Source organism: Oncorhynchus gorbuscha, linkage group LG15 (assembly GCF_021184085.1).
Source record: "Oncorhynchus gorbuscha isolate QuinsamMale2020 ecotype Even-year linkage group LG15, OgorEven_v1.0, whole genome shotgun sequence".
Classification (NCBI taxonomy): Eukaryota; Metazoa; Chordata; class Actinopteri; order Salmoniformes; family Salmonidae; genus Oncorhynchus; species Oncorhynchus gorbuscha.
Window position 1 is genome coordinate 28,909,631 of NC_060187.1, and position 22,178 is coordinate 28,931,808.

At 51.7% G+C, this 22,178-nt stretch overlaps 1 protein-coding gene across 1 annotated transcript in view; it reads left to right on the forward strand.

Annotated features, from left to right (window-relative positions):
* LOC123996862 (SUN domain-containing ossification factor-like) overlaps nucleotides 1–22,178 on the forward strand; it is a 45,377-nt gene that overhangs the window by 17,005 nt on the left and 6,194 nt on the right. Inside the window, 8 exon segments of the mRNA XM_046300641.1 lie at nucleotides 1,846–1,911; nucleotides 3,630–3,707; nucleotides 7,196–7,286; nucleotides 7,372–8,140; nucleotides 8,142–8,572; nucleotides 8,664–8,751; nucleotides 8,950–9,054; nucleotides 9,218–9,360. Coding sequence (XP_046156597.1) covers nucleotides 1,846–1,911; nucleotides 3,630–3,707; nucleotides 7,196–7,286; nucleotides 7,372–8,140; nucleotides 8,142–8,572; nucleotides 8,664–8,751; nucleotides 8,950–9,054; nucleotides 9,218–9,360 — 1,771 coding nt within the window.

Sequence of the window (22,178 nt, forward strand, 5' to 3'; positions counted from 1 at the left end):
GCAGGTTGTTGGGCGGCCGGCCGTCACAAGACGCAAGATTTCATCTGGAGAGAGAGGGGAGAAAGGGGTCAGAGCACAGGGTAGAGCAGTGTGAGCAGAACCAGCGGTGTCGTTTGACTTAGCAAACGATGATCGGATGTCGTCGACCTTCTTTTCAAAATGGTTGACGAAGTCATCTGCAGAGAGGGAGGAGGGGGGGGGGATTCAGGAGGGAGGAGAAGGTGGCAAAGAGCTTTCTAGGGTTAGAGGCAGATGCTTGGAATTTAGAGTGGTAGAAAGTGGCTTTAGCAGCAGAGACAGAGGAGGAAAATGTAGAGAGGAGGGAGTGAAAGGATGCCAGGTCCGCAGGGAGGAGAGTTTTCCTCCATTTCCGCTCGGCTGCCCGGAGCCCTGTTCTGTGAGCTCGCAATGAGTCGTCGAGCCACGGAGCGGGAGGGGAGGACCGAGCCGGCCTGGAGGATAGGGGACATAGAGAGTCAAAGGATGCAGAAAGGGAGGAGAGGAGGGTTGAGGAGGCAGAATCAGGAGATAGGTTGGAGAAGGTTTGAGCAGAGGGAAGAGATGATAGGATGGAAGAGGAGAGAGTAGCGGGGGAGAGAGAGCGAAGGTTGGGACGGCACGATACCATCCGAGTAGGGGCAGTGTGGGAAGTGTTGGATGAGAGCGAGAGGGAAAAGGATACAAGGTGGTGGTCGGAGACCTGGAGGGGAGTTGCAATGAGGTTAGTGGAAGAACAGCATCTAGTAAAGATGAGGTCGAGCGTATTGCCTGCCTTGTGAGTAGGGGGGGAAGGTGAGAGGATGAGGTCAAGAGGAGAGGAGTGGAAAGGAGGCAGAGAGGAATGAGTCAAAGGTAGACGTGGGGAGGTTAAAGTCGCCCAGAACTGTGAGAGGTGAGCCGTCCTCAGGAAAGGAGCTTATCAAGGCATCAAGCTCATTGATGAACTCTCCGAGGGAACCTGGAGGGCGATAAATGATAAGGATGTTAAGCTTGAAAGGGCTGGTAACTGTGACAGCATGGAATTCAAAGGAGGCGATAGACAGATGGGTAAGGGGAGAAAGAGAGAATGACCACTTGGGAGAGATGAGGATCCCGGTGCCACCACCCCGCTGACCAGAAGCTCTCGGGGTGTGCGAGAACACGTGGGCGGACGAAGAGAGAGCAGTGGGAGTAGCAGTGTTATCTGTGGTGATCCATGTTTCTGTCAGTGCCAAGAAGTCGAGGGACTGGAGGGAGGCATAGGCTGAGATGAACTCTGCCTTGTTGGCTGCAGATCGGCAGTTCCAGAGGCTACCGGAGACCTGGAACTCCACGTGGGTCTTGCGCGCTGGGACCACCAGATTAGGGTGGCCGCGGCCACGCAGTGTGGAGTGTTTGTATGGTCTGTGCAGAGAGGAGAGAACAGGGATAGACAGACACATAGTTGACAGGCTACAGAAGAGGCTACGCTAATGCAAAGGAGATTGGAATGACAAGTAGACTACACGTCTCGAATGTTCAGAAAGTTAAGCTTACGTAGCAAGAATCTTATTGACTAAAATGATTAAAATGAAACAGTACTGCTGAAGTAGGCTAGCTGGCAGTGGCTGCGTTGGCTGCGTTGCCTATGCTGCTCTGTCATTGCTCATGCATATATGTATATGTGTATATATTCTTATTCCATTCCTTTACTTAGATTTGTGTGTATTTGGTAGTTATTGGATATTGTTAGATATTCCTGCACTGTCGGAACTAGAAGCACAAGCATTTCACTACACTTGCAATAACATCTGCCAACCATGTGTATGTGACCAATAACATTTAATTTGATTTAAATACTCTTTCATTTTTTCCCCTTATCTACAGACTACCCTCCTGGGTACCTCCACTCTGAGGACAAGGGGTCCAAAAATCTGCTGGGCTCTGCCACAAGTACGTACGTACACACAGACACACAATCACGTCAGATTGTTTTGAGCCTACACTGCCTTAAAGGTTTTCACACCCCTTGACCTTTTCCACATTTTGTTGTTACAGCCTGAATTTAAAAGGGATTACGCTGAGATTAGTTTATCACTGGCCTATACACAAATACACCATAATGTGAAAGTGGAATTATGTTTTTCTAGATTAATTCAAAACTGAAATAAATGTATTGAGTCAATAAGTATTCAACCCCTTCAAGCCTAAATAAGTTCAAGAGTAAAAATGTGTTTAACAAGTCATGTAATAAATTGCATGGACTCTGTGTGCAGTAATAGTGTTTAACGTGATGTTTGATTGACAACCTCATCTCTACCCCACACATACAATAATCTGTAAGGTCCTTCAGTTGAGCAGTGAATTTCAAACACAGAATGGAGCTAAGCACAAGCAAATTCCTAGAGGAAAACCTGGTTCAGTCTGCTTTCTACACTGGGAGATGACTTCACCTTTCATCAGGGCAATAACCTAAAACACAAGGCCACATCTACACTGGAGTTGCTTACCAAGAAGACAGAGAATGTTCGTGAGCAGCCGAGTTACAGTTTTGACTTAAATCTACTTGAAAATCTATTGCAAGACTTGAAAATGGTTGACTGGGAATGCTCAACAAACAATATGACAGAGCTTGAAAAAAATGTAAAATAATAATAAAATGTTGCACAGTCCAGGTGTGGAAAGCTCTTCGAGACTAATCCACAAAGACTCGCAGCTGTCATCGCCACCACAAATTATTGACTCGGGTGTGTGAATACTTACGTAATGTAGGTATTTCCGTATCTGCTCAAATTTAAAAAAATATTAATTCACTTTGTCGTTATGGGGTATTGTGTGTAGATGGGTAAGAAAGAATCCATTTTGAATTCAGGCTGTAACACAATGTGGAATAAGTCAAGGGATATGAATAATTTCTGAAGGAACTGTAGATTCACATGGCACATGATTGCATTAACATGGGTAACTTGATATCCTGGCTGAGCGTCAGTTCTCTATTGTATCTAATCACACCAGATAATTGATCTCTAGAATTGCCTCTCAAACAGGTTGTTTCTTGGAGAATGGAGAGACTAGAAGCTGCTTTCCTTGAATACATGAAGTCCTGAATGTTCCATCAGTTGCTGTATTCCCACTCACACACACCATTCACACACACACAGAGCGGGTTAGCGACTGACGTACATAACTCACTGGAGCTCCTGTTTCTCCCTGCCTCTATGGGGGAGGGACTGGCACTGCAATGAGGCTGTAATCAGATTGGCTAAGACCCCCCCCCCTCCCACACACACACGCCCACACACACACACACACACACACACACACACACACACACACACACACACACACACACACACACACACACACACACACACACACACACACACACGTTCAACATTGAGAAAACAGACTGGCCCATTCTTACACGACCCCCACCCCAACTCAGTGAGAGAACAAGCAGACTGACAGGGTCTTCTGTAGCCAAGCAGAGACTGGCAGGGGCTGGAGAGAAGTGGTTGGGTAAGGGAATGGAGAGTGTGGCTGAGGGGAATGCCAAAGGCCTGTGGTTTTACAGATTCCTGTGGGGCCTTCACCTATTTTACTATACTACCAGTGAAGGATAACATTCATGATGCTGTGTGTGTGTGTGTGTGTGTGTGTACTCCCTACAGATGCCATTCTCAACATGGTCAACAACATAGCAGCCAATGTTCTGGGAGGCAAGCCTGAGGGAGGAGCACAGATAGAAGGTATGGGTTCTTCTCCCCCTTTTTAAAATGTGTATTTAACTAGGAAAGTCAGTTAAGAACAAACTCTTATTTACAATGACGGCCTACCAAAAGGCAGTCATTCCCTTCTCTCCCCTCCCCTTCTTTCTCCCCCTCTCCTTCTCTCTCTCCCTCTCCTTCTCTCTCTACTCTCCTCCTCTCTTTCCTCTCCTATACTCCACTCTTCTCCTCTCACTCCCCCCATCCTATACATTCCTTTAAAGGAAATGCTATGTGTTAGATACTGTAAATAACTTGCTGTGGTCACCACTTCTTGGAGCGAGAGGCATGAGGTTTGCTTATGAAGCTTGTGGTGGAATGTTTGTCTCGCGCTAACTAAAGCACTGTGCTGCCTAGGGGATTGTGTCATTAGAGGTATTCTATACATAATAAAGGTCTTAAATATAGCAGCATGGTTTTGTGAGTCTCAGACCCAGGCTATTGCCCCCTTCTATTTACTTCACAGAAGAGAAGTTCAACCATCTAGTACGGATCTGTCCTTCGCCCTCTCTTTTCCGAACCAGCCCTGTTATTCAACCCTGCTTGTTTAGTAACTACACACACGGCCAATGGAAACTATCAAGCAGAACCAACTTATTCATCCACACCACAATAAATGAGTTTCATATTCTACTCGGAGCTCAGCAGGTCTTTGTATGTTCAGTCAAATGTGAGTCGGCAATGCTGGTCCAAAGCCAACAAATTGTGATAGAACTTCGGATGTGTACTTGCATATGGGTTGCTTGTGTTGAGAGAGGCCCCACACACAGTACATGCCAAGTCAGCTCCAATCTAATGCGTTTATTCATTCTGACTGTCCGTTTTGGTTCTGCTTCCTTCCCAGACAATCACGCTAGTCTCATCCTCTTTTCTCTTGCCCAACTCCCCTTTTCCTATTTTCTAAGTCTATGCCCTCTCTTCCTCCTTCACTGTACCGCTGGACAGTCTGAGCCTGTTCGGCTCATGTGACAGATATAATTTGATATGACCCAGTTTCGGAACAGCTTAATCTAAGCAAGATGGGGGGAACTTGCTTAGATTAAGCTGTTCCGAAACTGGGTCATATCAAATTATATCTGTCACATGAGCCGAACAGAACAGTTGTAGACCTTACTGTGATACGCTTACTCACGAGTCCTTAACCAACAATGCAGAGTTTAAAAAAAAAGTAAGAACAATTAGCTAAATAAAGTAAAGATGAGGAACACAATAAAATAACAATAACTGGACCATATACAAGGTGTATATACAGTTGAAGTTGGAAATTTACATACACTTAGGTTGGAGTCATTAAAACTCCAAAAACAACCACACATTTCTTGTTAACAAACTATAGTTTTGGCAAGTCGATTGGGACATCTACTTTGTGCATAACACAAGTAATTTTTCCAACAATTGTTTACAGACATATTATTTCACTTATAATTCACTGTATCACAATTCCAGTGGGTCAGAAGTTTACATACACTAAGTTGACTGTGCCTTGAAACAGTTTGGAAAATTCCATAAAATGATGGCATGGCTTTAGAAGCTTCTGATAGGCTAATTGACATCATTTGAGTCAATTGGAGGTGTACTTGTGGATGTATTTCAAGGCCAACCTTCAAACTCAGTGCCTCTTTAATTGACATCATGGGAAAATCAAAAGAAATCAGCCAAGACCTCAGAAAACAAATTGTAGACCTCCACAAGTCTGGTTCATGCTTGGGAGCTATTTCAAAACGTCTGAAGGTACCACATTCATCTGTACAAACAATAGTATGCAAGTATAAACACCATGGGACCACTCAGGAAGGAGACATGAATGATTTGTACCAAAGTACGATCTCAGAAAAGGACCTTGTGACGATGCCGGCGGAAACAAGTACAAAATTATTTATATCCACAGTAAAACGAGTCCTATATCGACATAAGCTGAAAGAAGGAAGAAGCCACTGCTCCAAAGTCGCCATTAAAAAAAGCCAGACTACAGTTTGCAACTGCACATGGGGACAAAGATGGTACTTTTTGGAGAAATGTTCTCTGGTCTGAAGAAACAAAAATAGATCTCTATTGCCATAATGACCATTATTATGTTTGAAGAGGGGGAGGCTTGCAAGCCGAAGAACACCATCCCAACTGTAAGGCACGGCGGTGGCAGCATCATGTTGTGGGTGTGCTTTACTGCAGGAGGGACTGGTGCACTTCACAAAATAGATGGCATCATGAGGAAGTAAAATGTATGTGGATATATTGAAGCAACATATCAAAACATCAGTCAGGATGTTAAAGCTTGTTAAAGGAAGTTAAATGGGTCTTCAAAATGGACAACGACCCCAAGCATACTTCCAAAGTTGTGGCAAAATGGCTTAAGGACAACAAAGTCAAGGTATTGGAGTGGCCATCACAAAGCCCTCACCTCAATCCCATAGAAAATGTGTGGGCAGAACTGAAAAAGCGTGTGCGAGCAAGGAGGCCTAAAAACCTGACTCAATGACACCTTCTCTGTCAGGAGGAACGGGCCAAAATCCACCCAACTTACTGTGGAAAGCTTGTGGAAGGCTACCTGAAACGTTTGACCCAGTTAAACAATTTAAAGGCAATGCTACCAAATACTAATTGAGTGTATGTAAACATCTGACCCACTGGGAATGTGATGAAAGAAATGAAAGCTGAAATAAATCACTCAACTATTATTCTGACATTTCACATTCTTAAAATAAAGTGGTGATCCTAACTGACCTAAAACAGGGAATTTTTACTAGGATTAAATGTCAGGGATTGTGAAAAACTGAGGTTAAATGTATTTGACTACGGTGTATGTAAACTTCCGACTTCAACTGTAGCTCCGGTTTGCGGTGTGTGTCCATGTGTATGTGTGTCTGCCTGGAGCTTCAGATGTCGAGTTGACTTTTGGCAGGAGGTTATCAGAGGAACAATAGTTCTGTGTTATACAACACAGCAGCAGGAGGCGAGCTCTGTCTATTAGGACTAGGGGGTCCATGACGCAGAACCAACTACCTCAGGACACCATCTTGCCCTCAGAATATACTGGAATCTAAACACTGTTTTCAACTTGAATAGCCTCATCCTTATAGACACACACCCTTCACTGGGCTGCAGTGAGGCAGCTGATGGTGGTTTATCTTTTTTCAACCCATAAGGTTGCTGAGGTTTGAGACCAGTTCTAACTGGACCAGCCTGACTTGTTTCTGCTTTAGTTCAGACCACTCTTGTGGTTGTTACACCAAGCATAGATGTTGGCCAAAACAAAGCTGTTTCTGTTCCCAATTTTAACCCGCTGGCAGTGGCAACATACAGTAGAGTGGAGCAGACTGGCCCCCACTGGACTGGGGTTGGAGATCTCTGCCATGTCCAGTGATAGTTTGTTATCCTGTGAAGGGTTAAATGTAGTAGTTGACATAGATATGATTCTGTGGTAGTTGATGACTTTATCTAAAGCCTGCTGTGTGTCTGTGCATCTCTTCCAGCCAACGCATCATCAGAAGCCCAGAACGAGACTGAGGGAAACAAAGATGTGCAGCTCACCACAACTCCAACCCCCACCACTCCTCCTCCAGCGTGAGTCACTCGCTCTCACTCACTCTCGCCCTCATTCACCTTGCAGTAAGAGTCTAACTCCCCCCCCCCCCCCCCCTTCTCTCAGTGTGGAGACTGTGGAGCCAGACGACCCTGGTCCCCAGGAGGACCCTGACTCTCCCCTGCTTCCCCCCTCCCCGGAGAATGGACAGATCGTGACTCTGATGGAGGAGGAGCCCCCACAGTCCACTGTGACTCTGATGGAGGAAGAGGGGGATGATGATGAGCAGGAGGAGAGAGAGGAACAGTGGATGAGGGAGAGGGAGAGCCAGCTGTACTGTCCACTCTCTTCTGTCTCTTCTCTTTCTTGTGTGGCCACACTGCCAGAGTTGCTACAGCGCTGGTGTGACGCTCACCTCACCAGAGAGAGGCAGCAAGACACACACACCCCTATACAGGTCCCTGTCCCTACCCCCACACACACACAGGAAGCCCCAACACACACAGAGACGGTTCCTGAGCCTGAGACTGCCCCCCAAGCCCAAAATGAGGGCCTACCCCCTTTAGACTCTCAAAATCATACCCTTCACATCGACACACCCCCGTGGACCCTATCATTTTGCTGGAGCCTAGCCGGACCTTTACCCTGCCCCCCACAGCTTCTCTCAAACCTCCCTCTGCAAACCCACCCCTACCCAGGACGAAGCTCCCCAGCACCCCAGCCAAGAAGACCCTGTACCCCCTCCAGCCCTGCAGGGAGCCCCCGTCCCGGAGACTCAACAGGCCAGCACCCCTACTCCCAGCTCCACCGCTCCCCTACACCTACCAACCTCCCTGGACACAGCCTCCCTGGACATCCCCCCCCCTCCCCTGAAGGAGCAACCAGTCCAGCCCCTTCCCACAGCCTCTAGACCTGCAGACCTTCCCCCTCCCACTGACCTCCCTGTCCCCCCTCAGCCTGACACAAACACAGAGCCACACACACCCAGGGCTGGGGCAGAGGGTGGAGACAGCCAGGGTCAGGGGGAGCAGGGAGATGCCTCTGCCCAGCCAGCAGAACACCTGCATGGGGAAGAATCCGTGGAAGACCTGCTGCTTAGCGTCCCGGTGACCGCTAACGGACATTTACACCGGACGGCTACAGACTTCTACGCTGAGCTGCAGAACGCGGGGGAGTACATTGGAGGGAATGGAGGGGTGAACGGAGGAGTGAACGTGTATGGCTCCAGTCAGAAGGAGAGTGTGTTCATGAGGTTGAACAACAGGATCAAAGCCCTGGAGATGAACATGTCCCTCAGCAGCAGATACCTGGAGGAACTCAGCCAGAGGTAAGCTGTGTGTGTCTGTCTGTCTTTAACCTAGTAGTTTCCTCTATCACTCGTCCTGTTCAGGCTCTGATTGGCTTGTTGTGTGTTCTAGGTATCGTAAGCAGATGGAGGAGATGCAGAGAGCATTCAACAAGACCATAGTCAAACTGGAGAACACCTCCCGCATCGCTGAAGAACAGGTCTGTTAGACAGTTGCTTCTTGTTTGGGTTGGCCGGATGCTTATTCTGGGATGGTTGTTGCAATTGTGTTACATGATTGTTATTGTGTAGTTCAGTGATGGAGTCATTGTTTGGTGTAGGTTGTGTCGGTTGGTTCTGGGATGGGTTGGTTCAACTTGGTTGTATTAATGTTGTATTTTGGTTGTGTGATCCCTCAGGACCAGCGGCAGACAGAGTCTATCCAGATGTTACAGGGCCAGCTGGAGAACGTCACCAAGCTGATGATCAACCTCACCATGACTGTCTCACAGCTACAGAGAGAGGTACACAGCTGAAGACCATTATGCCTTTCTGCCCTTACTAACTACACGTATTGAATATCAGATTCAATGTTGGTCTATTTAAATCAGAACTCGCAAAATGTCATGATTGAATGTTAGGAGTTTGTTTCTTCTGATGTCTAAATGTTGTGTTTGTGTTTTCTAGGTGTCTGACCGACAGAGTTACCTGGTGGTGTCTCTAGTCCTGTGTCTCTGTCTGGGCCTGGTGCTCTGCCTGCAGTGCTGCTGGAGTGCCAACACACACACCGTTACACACACTGCAGTCAACCACTACCCCAGCCCCAAGAGGTAAACACACACCGCAGTCAACCACTACCCCAGCCCCAAGAGGTAAACACACACCGCAGTCAACCACTACCCCAGCCCCAAGAGGTAAACACACACCGCAGTCAACCACTACCCCAGCCCCAAGAGGTAAACACACACCGCAGTCAACCACGACCCCAGCCCCAAGAGGTAAACACACCGCAATCAACCACGACCCCAGCCCCAAGAGGTAAACACACACCGCAGTCAACCACGACCCCAGCCCCAAGAGGTAAACACACACCGCAGTCAACCACGACCCCAGCCCCAAGAGGTAAACACAGCAACACACACCGTCACACACGCCGCAGTCAACCACTACCCCAAGAGGTACACACAGTCACACACACCGCAGTCAACCACTACCCCAGCCCCAAGAGGTAAACACACACCGCAGTCAACCACGACCCCAGCCCCAAGAGGTAAACACAGCAACACACACACCGCAGTCAACCACGACCCCAGCCCCAAGAGGTAAACACAGCAACACACGCCGCAGTCAACCACTACCCCAGCCCCAAGAGGTAAACACAGCAACACACACACAGTCACACACACCGCAGTCAACCACTACCCCAAGAGGTAAACACAGCAACACACACAGTCACACACACCGCAGTCAACCACTACCCCAGCCCCAAGAGGTAAACACACACCGCAGTCAACCACGACCCCAGCCCCAAGAGGTAAACACAGCAACACACACACCGCAGTCAACCACTACCCCAGCCCCAAGAGGTAAACACAGCAACACACACACAGTCACACACACCGCAGTCAACCACTACCCCAAGAGGTAAACACAGCAACACACACAGTCACACACACCGCAGTCAACCACTACCCCAGCCCCAAGAGGTAAACACACACCGCAGTCAACCACGACCCCAGCCCCAAGAGGTAAACACAGCAACACACACACCGCAGTCAACCACGACCCCAGCCCCAAGAGGTAAACACAGCAACACACGCCGCAGTCAACCACTACCCCAGCCCCAAGAGGTAAACACAGCAACACACACACAGTCACACACACCGCAGTCAACCACTACCCCAAGAGGTAAACACAGCAACACACACAGTCACACACACCGCAGTCAACCACTACCCCAGCCCCAAGAGGTAAACACACACCGCAGTCAACCACGACCCCAGCCCCAAGAGGTAAACACAGCAACACACACACCGCAGTCAACCACTACCCCAGCCCCAAGAGGTAAACACAGCAACACACACACAGTCACACACACCGCAGTCAACCACTACCCCAAGAGGTAAACACAGCAACACACACAGTCACACACACCGCAGTCAACCACTACCCCAGCCCCAAGAGGTAAACACACACCGCAGTCAACCACTACCCCAGCCCCAAGAGGTAAACACACACCGCAGTCAACCACTACCCCAGCCCCAAGAGGTAAACACACACCGCAGTCAACCACGACCCCAGCCCCAAGAGGTAAACACACCGCAGTCAACCACGACCCCAGCCCCAAGAGGTAAACACACACCGCAGTCAACCACGACCCCAGCCCCAAGAGGTAAACACACACCGCAGTCAACCACGACCCCAGCCCCAAGAGGTAAACACACACCGCAGTCAACCACGACCCCAGCCCCAAGAGGTAAACACACACCGCAGTCAACCACTACCCCAGCCCCAAGAGGTAAACACAGCAACACACACCGTCACACACGCCGCAGTCAACCACTACCCCAGCCCCAAGAGGTAAACACAGCAACACACACACAGTCACACACACCGCAGTCAACCACTACCCCAGCCCCAAGAGGTAAACACACACCGCAGTCAACCACGACCCCAGCCCCAAGAGGTAAACACAGCAACACACACACCGCAGTCAACCACGACCCCAGCCCCAAGAGGTAAACACAGCAACACACGCCGCAGTCAACCACTACCCCAGCCCCAAGAGGTAAACACAGCAACACACACACAGTCACACACACCGCAGTCAACCACTACCCCAAGAGGTAAACACAGCAACACACACAGTCACACACACCGCAGTCAACCACTACCCCAGCCCCAAGAGGTAAACACACACCGCAGTCAACCACGACCCCAGCCCCAAGAGGTAAACACAGCAACACACACACCGCAGTCAACCACGACCCCAGCCCCAAGAGGTAAACACAGCAACACACACACAGTCACACACACCGCAGTCAACCACTACCCCAGCCCCAAGAGGTAAACACAGCAACACACACACAGTCACACACACCGCAGTCAACCACTACCCCAGCCCCAAGAGGTAAACACAGCAACACACACACACACACACCGCAGTCAACCACTACCCCAGCCCCAAGAGGTAAACACAGCAACACACACCGTCACACACACCGCAGTCAACCACTACCCCAGCCCCAAGAGGTAAACACAGCAACACACACCGTCACACACACCGCAGTCAACCACTACCCCAGCCCCAAGAGGTAAACACAGCAACACACACACAGTCACACACACCGCAGTCAACCACTACCCCAGCCCCAAGAGGTAAACACAGCAACACACACACAGTCACACACACCGCAGTCAACCACTACCCCAGCCCCAAGAGGTAAACACAGCAACACACACACAGTCACACACACCGCAGTCAACCACTACCCCAGCCCCAAGAGGTAAACACAGCAACACACACACAGTCACACACACCGCAGTCAACCACTACCCCAGCCCCAAGAGGTAAACACAGCAACACACACACAGTCACACACACCGCAGTCAACCACTACCCCAGCCCCAAGAGGTAAACACAGCAACACACACACACCGCAGTCAACCACTACCCCAGCCCCAAGAGGTAAACACAGCAACACACACACCGTAGTCAACCACTACCCCAGCCCCAAGAGGTAAACACACACACACCGCAGTCAACCACTACCCCAGCCCCAAGAGGTAAACACACACACACCGCAGTCAACCACTACCCCAGCCCCAAGAGGTAAACACACACACACACACCGCAGTCAACCACTACCACAGCCCCAAGAGGTAAACACACACACACCGCAGTCAACCACTACCCCAGCCCCAAGAGGTAAACACAGCAACACACACACCGCAGTCAACCACTACCCAAGCCCCAAGAGGTAAACACACACACACCGCAGGCAACCACTACCCCAGCCCCAAGAGGTAAACACACACACACCGCAGTCAACCACTACCCCAGCCCCAAGAGGTAAACACAGCAACACACACACAGTCACACACACCGCAGTCAACCACTACCCCAGCCCCAAGAGGTAAACACAGCAACACACACCGTCACACACACCGCAGTCAACCACTACCCCAGCCCCAAGAGGTAAACACAGCAACACACACACAGTCACACACACCGCAGTCAACCACTACCCCAGCCCCAAGAGGTAAACACAGCAACACACACACAGTCACACACACCGCAGTCAACCACTACCCCAGCCCCAAGAGGTAAACACACACACACCGCAGTCAACCACTACCCCAGCCCCAAGAGGTAAACACACACACACTGCAGTCAACCACTACCCCAGCCCCAAGAGGTAAACACACACACACACTGCAGTCAACCACTACCCCAGCCCCAAGAGGTAAACACACACACACACACACACACACACACACACACACACACACACACACACACACACACACACACACACACACACACACACACACACACACTGCAGTCAACCACTACCCCAGCCCCAAGAGGTAAACACACACACACACACACTGCAGTCAACCACTACCCCAGCCCCAAGAGGTAAACACACACACACTGCAGTCAACCACTACCCCAGCCCCAAGAGGTAAACACACACACACTGCAGTCAACCACTACCCCAGCCCCAAGAGGTAAACACACACACACACACTGCAGTCAACCACTACCCCAGCCCCAAGAGGTAAACACACACACACACTGCAGTCAACCACTAAACCAGCTCCAAGAGGTAAACACACACACACACACTGCAGTCAATCACTACCCCAGCCCCAAGAGGTAAACACACACACACACACCGCAGTCAATCACTACCCCAGCCCCAAGAGGTAAACACACACACACACACACCGCAGTCAATCACTACCCCAGCCCCAAGAGGAAAACACACACACACACCGCAGTCAATCACTACCCCAGCCCCAAGAGGTAAATACACACACACACTGCAGTCAATCACTACCCCAGCCCCAAGAGGTAAACACACACACACTGCAGTCAACCACTACCCCAGCCCCAAGAGGTAAACACACACACACTGCAGCAGTCAACCACTACCCCAGCCCCAAGAGGTAAACACACACACACTGCAGTCAACCACTACCCCAGCCCCAAGAGGTAAACACACACACACTGCAGTCAACCACTACCCCAGCCCCAAGAGGTAAACACACACACACCGCAGTCAACCACTACCCCAGCCCCAAGAGGTAAACACACACACACTGCAGTCAACCACTACCCCAGCCCCAAGAAGTAAACACACACACACACCGCAGTCAACCACTACCCCAGCCCCAAGAGGTAAACACACACACACTGCAGTCAACCACTACCCCAGCCCCAAGAGGTAAACACACACACACTGCAGTCAACCACTACCCCAGCCCCAAGAGGTAAACACACACACACTGCAGTCAACCACTACCCCAGCCCCAAGAGGTAAACACACACACACACCGCAGTCAACCACTACCCCAGCCCCAAGAGGTAAACACACACACACACCGCAGTCAACCACTACCCCAGCCCCAAGAGGTAAACACACACACACTGCAGTCAACCACTACCCCAGCCCAAGAGGTAAACACACACACACCGCAGTCAACCACTACCCCAGCCCCAAGAGGTAAACACACACACACACTGCAGTCAACCACTACCCCAGCCCCAAGAGGTAAACACACACACACACCGCAGTCAACCACTACCCCAGCCCCAAGAGGTAAACACACACACACACCGCAGTCAACCACTACCCCAGCCCCAAGAGGTAAACACACACACACACCGCAGTCAACCACTACCCCAGCCCCAAGAGGTAAACACACACACACCGCAGTCAACCACTACCCCAGCCCCAAGAGGTAAACACACACACACCGCAGTCAATCACTACCCCAGCACCGAGAGGTAAACACACACACACACACCGCAGTCAACCACTACCCCAGCCCCAAGAGGTAAACACACACACACCGCAGTCAATCACTACCCCAGCACCGAGAGGTAAACACACACACACACACCGCAGTCAACCACTACCCCAGCCCCAAGAGGTAAACACACACACTGCAGTCAACCACTACCCCAGCCCCAAGAGGTAAACACACACACACTGCAGTCAACCACTACCCCAGCCCCAAGAGGTAAACACACACACACTGCAGTCAACCACTACCCCAGCCCCAAGAGGTAAACACACACACACTGCAGTCAACCACTACCCCAGCCCCAAGAGGTAAACACACACACACTGCAGTCAACCACTACCCCAGCCCCAAGAGGTAAACACACACACACACCGCAGTCAACCACTACCCCAGCCCCAAGAGGTAAACACACACACACTGCAGTCAACCACTACCCCAGCCCCAAGAGGTAAACACACACTCACTGCAGTCAACCACTACCCCAGCACCGAGAGGTAAACACACACACACAGCAACACACACAGTCACACACACCGCAGTCAACCACTACCCCAGCCCCAAGAGGTAAACACACACCGCAGTCAACCACGACCCCAGCCCCAAGAGGTAAACACAGCAACACACACACCGCAGTCAACCACTACCCCAGCCCCAAGAGGTAAACACAGCAACACACACACAGTCACACACACCGCAGTCAACCACTACCCCAAGAGGTAAACACAGCAACACACACAGTCACACACACCGCAGTCAACCACTACCCCAGCCCCAAGAGGTAAACACACACCGCAGTCAACCACTACCCCAGCCCCAAGAGGTAAACACAGCAACACACACACCGCAGTCAACCACTACCCCAGCCCCAAGAGGTAAACACAGCAACACACGCCGCAGTCAACCACTACCCCAGCCCCAAGAGGTAAACACAGCAACACACACACAGTCACACACACCGCAGTCAACCACTACCCCAAGAGGTAACACAGCAACACACACAGTCACACACACCGCAGTCAACCACTACCCCAGCCCCAAGAGGTAAACACACACCGCAGTCAACCACGACCCCAGCCCCAAGAGGTAAACACAGCAACACACACACCGCAGTCAACCACTACCCCAGCCCCAAGAGGTAAACACAGCAACACACACACAGTCACACACACCGCAGTCAACCACTACCCCAAGAGGTAAACACAGCAACACACACAGTCACACACACCGCAGTCAACCACTACCCCAGCCCCAAGAGGTAAACACACACCGCAGTCAACCACTACCCCAGCCCCAAGAGGTAAACACACACCGCAGTCAACCACTACCCCAGCCCCAAGAGGTAAACACACACCGCAGTCAACCACTACCCCAGCCCCAAGAGGTAAACACACCGCAGTCAACCACGACCCCAGCCCCAAGAGGTAAACACACACCGCAGTCAACCACGCACCCCAGCCCCAAGAGGTAAACACACACACAGTCAACCACTACCCCAGCCCCAAGCAGTCAACCACGACCCCAGCCCCAAGAGGTAAACACACACACCGCAGTCAACCACTACCCCAGCCCCAAGAGGTAAACACACACCGCAGTCAACCACTACCCCAGCCCCAAGAGGTAAACACAGCAACACACACCGTCACACACGCCGCAGTCAACCACTACCCCAGCCCCAAGAGGTAAACACAGCAACACACACACAGTCACACACACCGCAGTCAACCACTACCCCAGCCCCAAGAGGTAAAACACACACCGCAGTCAACCACGACCCCAGCCCCAAGAGGTAAACACAGCAACACACACACCGCAGTCAACCACTACCCCAGCCCCAAGAGGTAAACACAGCAACACACGTAAACACACACACCGCAGTCAACCACTACCCCAGCCCCAAGAGGTAAACACAGCAACACACACACAGTCACACACACCGCAGTCAACCACTACCCCAAGAGGTAAACACAGCAACACACACAGTCACACACACCGCAGTCAACCACTACCCCAGCCCCAAGAGGTAAACACACACCGCAGTCAACCACGACCCCAGCCCCAAGAGGTAAACACAGCAACACACACACCGCAGTCAACCACTACCCCAGCCCCAAGAGGTAAACACAGCAACACACACCGTCACACACACCGCAGTCAACCACTACCCCAGCCCCAAGAGGTAAACACAGCAACACACACACAGTCACACACACCGCAGTCAACCACTACCCCAGCCCCAAGAGGTAAACACAGCAACACACACACCGCAGTCAACCACTACCCCAGCCCCAAGAGGTAAACACAGCAACACACACACAGTCACACACACCGCAGTCAACCACTACCCCAGCCCCAAGAGGTAAACACAGCAACACACACCGTCACACACACCGCAGTCAACCACTACCCCAGCCCCAAGAGGTAAACACAGCAACACACACCGTCACACACACCGCAGTCAACCACTACCCCAGCCCCAAGAGGTAAACACAGCAACACACACACAGTCACACACACCGCAGTCAACCACTACCCCAGCCCCAAGAGGTAAACACAGCAACACACACCGTCACACACACCGCAGTCAACCACTACCCCAGTCCCAAGAGGTAAACACAGCAACACACACACAGTCACACACACCGCAGTCAACCACTACCCCAGCCCCAAGAGGTAAACACAGCAACACACACACAGTCACACACACCGCAGTCAACCACTACCCCAAGAGGTAAACACAGCAACACACAGTCACACACACCGCAGTCAACCACTACCCCAGCCCCAAGAGGTAAACACAGCAACACACACACCGCAGTCAACCACTACCCCAGCCCCAAGAGGTAAACACAGCAACACACACACCGTAGTCAACCACTACCCCAGCCCCAAGAGGTAAACACACACACACCGCAGTCAACCACTACCCCAGCCCCAAGAGGTAAACACACACACACCGCAGTCAACCACTACCCCAGCCCCAAGAGGTAAACACACACACACACACCGCAGTCAACCACTACCACAGCCCCAAGAGGTAAACACACACACACCGCAGTCAACCACTACCCCAGCCCCAAGAGGTAAACACAGCAACACACACACCGCAGTCAACCACTACCCAAGCCCCAAGAGGTAAACACACACACACCGCAGGCAACCACTACCCCAGCCCCAAGAGGTAAACACACACACACCGCAGTCAACCACTACCCCAGCCCCAAGAGGTAAACACAGCAACACACACACAGTCACACACACCGCAGTCAACCACTACCCCAGCCCCAAGAGGTAAACACAGCAACACACACCGTCACACACACCGCAGTCAACCACTACCCCAGCCCCAAGAGGTAAACACAGCAACACACACACAGTCACACACACCGCAGTCAACCACTACCCCAGCCCCAAGAGGTAAACACAGCAACACACACACAGTCACACACACCGCAGTCAACCACTACCCCAGCCCCAAGAGGTAAACACACACACACCGCAGTCAACCACTACCCCAGCCCCAAGAGGTAAACACACACACACCGCAGTCAACCACTACCCCAGCCCCAAGAGGTAAACACACACACACACTGCAGTCAACCACTACCCCAGCCCCAAGAGGTAAACACACACACACACACACACACACACACACACACACACACTGCAGTCAACCACTACCCCAGCCCCAAGAGGTAAACACACACACACACACACTGCAGTCAACCACTACCCCAGCCCCAAGAGGTAAACACACACACACTGCAGTCAACCACTACCCCAGCCCCAAGAGGTAAACACACACACACTGCAGTCAACCACTACCCCAGCCCCAAGAGGTAAACACACACACACACACTGCAGTCAACCACTACCCCAGCCCCAAGAGGTAAACACACACACACACTGCAGTCAACCACTAAACCAGCTCCAAGAGGTAAACACACACACACACACTGCAGTCAATCACTACCCCAGCCCCAAGAGGTAAACACACACACACACACACACCGCAGTCAATCACTACCCCAGCCCCAAGAGGTAAACACACACACACACACACCGCAGTCAATCACTACCCCAGCCCCAAGAGGTAAACACACACACACCGCAGTCAATCACTACCCCAGCCCCAAGAGGAAAACACACACACACACAGTCAACCACTACCCCAGCCCCAGGTAAACACACACCACAAGAGGTCAACCAACCCCACAACACACACACACCGCAGTCAACCACTACCCCAGCCCCAAGAGGTAAACACACACACACACACCGCAGTCAACCACTACCCCAGGCCCAAGAGGTAAACACACACACACCGCAGTCAACCACTACCCCAGCCCCAAGAGGTAAACACAGCAACACACACACCGCAGTCAACCACTACCCAAGCCCCAAGAGGTAAACACACACACACCGCAGGCAACCACTACCCCAGCCCCAAGAGGTAAACACACACACACCGCAGTCACGCACACCGCAGTCAACCACTACCCCAGCCCCAAGAGGTAAACACAGCAACACACACACAGTCACACACACCGCAGTCAACCACTACCCCAGCCCCAAGAGGTAAACACAGCAACACACACACAGTCACACACACCGCAGTCAACCACTACCCCAGCCCCAAGAGGTAAACACACACACACCGCAGTCAACCACTACCCCAGCCCCAAGAGGTAAACACACACACACCGCAGTCAACCACTACCCCAGCCCCAAGAGGTAAACACACACACACACTGCAGTCAACCACTACCCCAGCCCCAAGAGGTAAACACACACACACACACACACACACACACACACACACACACACACACACACACACACACACACACACACACACACACACTGCAGTCAACCACTACCCCAGCCCCAAGAGGTAAACACACACACACACACACTGCAGTCAACCACTACCCCAGCCCCAAGAGGTAAACACACACACACTGCAGTCAACCACTACCCCAGCCCCAAGAGGTAAACACACACACACTGCAGTCAACCACTACCCCAGCCCCAAGAGGTAAACACACACACACACACTGCAGTCAACCACTACCCCAGCCCCAAGAGGTAAACACACACACACACTGCAGTCAACCACTAAACCAGCCCCAAGAGGTAAACACACACACACACACTGCAGTCAATCACTACCCCAGCCCCAAGAGGTAAACACACACACACACACCGCAGTCAATCACTACCCCAGCCCCAAGAGGTAAACACACACACACACACCGCAGTCAATCACTACCCCAGCCCCAAGAGGTAAACACACACACACCGCAGTCAATCACTACCCCAGCCCCAAGAGGAAAACACACACACACACCGCAGTCAACCACTACCCCAGCCCCAAGAGGTAAACACACACACACACACCGCAGTCAATCACTACCCCAGCCCCAAGAGGAAAACACACACACACACACTGCAGTCAACCACTACCCCAGCCCCAAGAGGTAAACACACACACACACACACCGCAGTCAATCACTACCCCAGCCCCAAGAGGTAAACACACACACCGCAGTCAACCACTACCCCAGCCCCAAGAGGTAAACACACACACCGCAGTCAATCACTACCCCAGCCCCAAGAGGAAAACACACACACACACCGCAGTCAATCACTACCCCAGCCCCAAGAGGTAAATACACACACACACCTGCAGTCAATCACTACCCCAGCCCCAAGAGGTAAACACACACACACTGCAGTCAACCACTACCCCAGCCCCAAGAGGTAAACACACACACACTGCAGTCAACCACTACCCCAGCCCCAAGAGGTAAACACACACACACTGCAGTCAACCACTACCCCAGCCCCAAGAGGTAAACACACACACACTGCAGTCAACCACTACCCCAGCCCCAAGAGGTAAACACACACACACCGCAGTCAACCACTACCCCAGCCCCAAGAGGTAAACACACACACACTGCAGTCAACCACTACCCCAGCCCCAAGAAGTAAACACACACACACACCGCAGTCAACCACTACCCCAGCCCCAAGAGGTAAACACACACACACTGCAGTCAACCACTACCCCAGCCCCAAGAGGTAAACAAACACAGTCACACACAGTCAACCAAACACACACACACTGCAGTCAACCACTACCCCAGCCCCAAGAGGTAAACACACACACACACACAGCAGTCAACCACTACCCCAGCCCCAAGAGGTAAACACACACACACACCGCAGTCAACCACTACCCCAGCCCCAAGAGGTAAACACAACACACACACCGCAGTCAACCACTACCCCAGCCCCAAGAGGTAAACACACACACAGTCACCACACCCCAGCCCCAGTCAACCACTACACCCAGCCCCAAGACACACAACACACACACACTGCAGTCAACCACTACCCCAGCCCCAAGAGGTAAACACACACACACACACACTGCAGTCAACCACTACCCCAGCCCCAAGAGGTAAACACACACACACTGCAGTCAACCACTACCCCAGCCCCAAGAGGTAAACACACACACACTGCAGTCAACCACTACCCCAGCCCCAAGAGGTAAACACACACACACACACTGCAGTCAACCACTACCCCAGCCCCAAGAGGTAAACACACACACACACTGCAGTCAACCACTAAACCAGCTCCAAGAGGTAAACACACACACACACACTGCAGTCAATCACTACCCCAGCCCCAAGAGGTAAACACACACACACACACCGCAGTCAATCACTACCCCAGCCCCAAGAGGTAAACACACACACACACACACCGCAGTCAATCACTACCCCAGCCCCAAGAGGTAAACACACACACACCGCAGTCAATCACTACCCCAGCCCCAAGAGGAAAACACACACACACACCGCAGTCAACCACTACCCCAGCCCCAAGAGGTAAACACACACACACACACCGCAGTCAACCACTACCCCAGCCCCAAGAGGTAAACACACACACACACACCGCAGTCAACCACTACCCCAGCCCCAAGAGGTAAACACACACACACCGCAGTCAACCACTACCCCAGCCCCAAGAGGTAAACACAGCAACACACACACCGCAGTCAACCACTACCCAAGCCCCAAGAGGTAAACACACACACACCGCAGGCAACCACTACCCCAGCCCCAAGAGGTAAACACAACACACAGTCACGCACACCGCAGTCAACCACTACCCCAGCCCCAAGAGGTAAACACAGCAACACACACACAGTCACACACACCGCAGTCAACCACTACCCCAGCCCCAAGAGGTAAACACAGCAACACACACACAGTCACACACACCGCAGTCAACCACTACCCCAGCCCCAAGAGGTAAAACAGCAACACACACACACCGCAGTCAACCACTACCCCAGCCCCAAGAGGTAAACACACACACACCGCAGTCAACCACTACCCCAGCCCCAAGAGGTAAACACACACACACACTGCAGTCAACCACTACCCCAGCCCCAAGAGGTAAAACACACACACACACTGCAGTCACACCACACCCCAGCCCCACACACACACACACAACACACACACACACACACACACACACACACACACACACACACACTGCAGTCAACCACTACCCCAGCCCCAAGAGG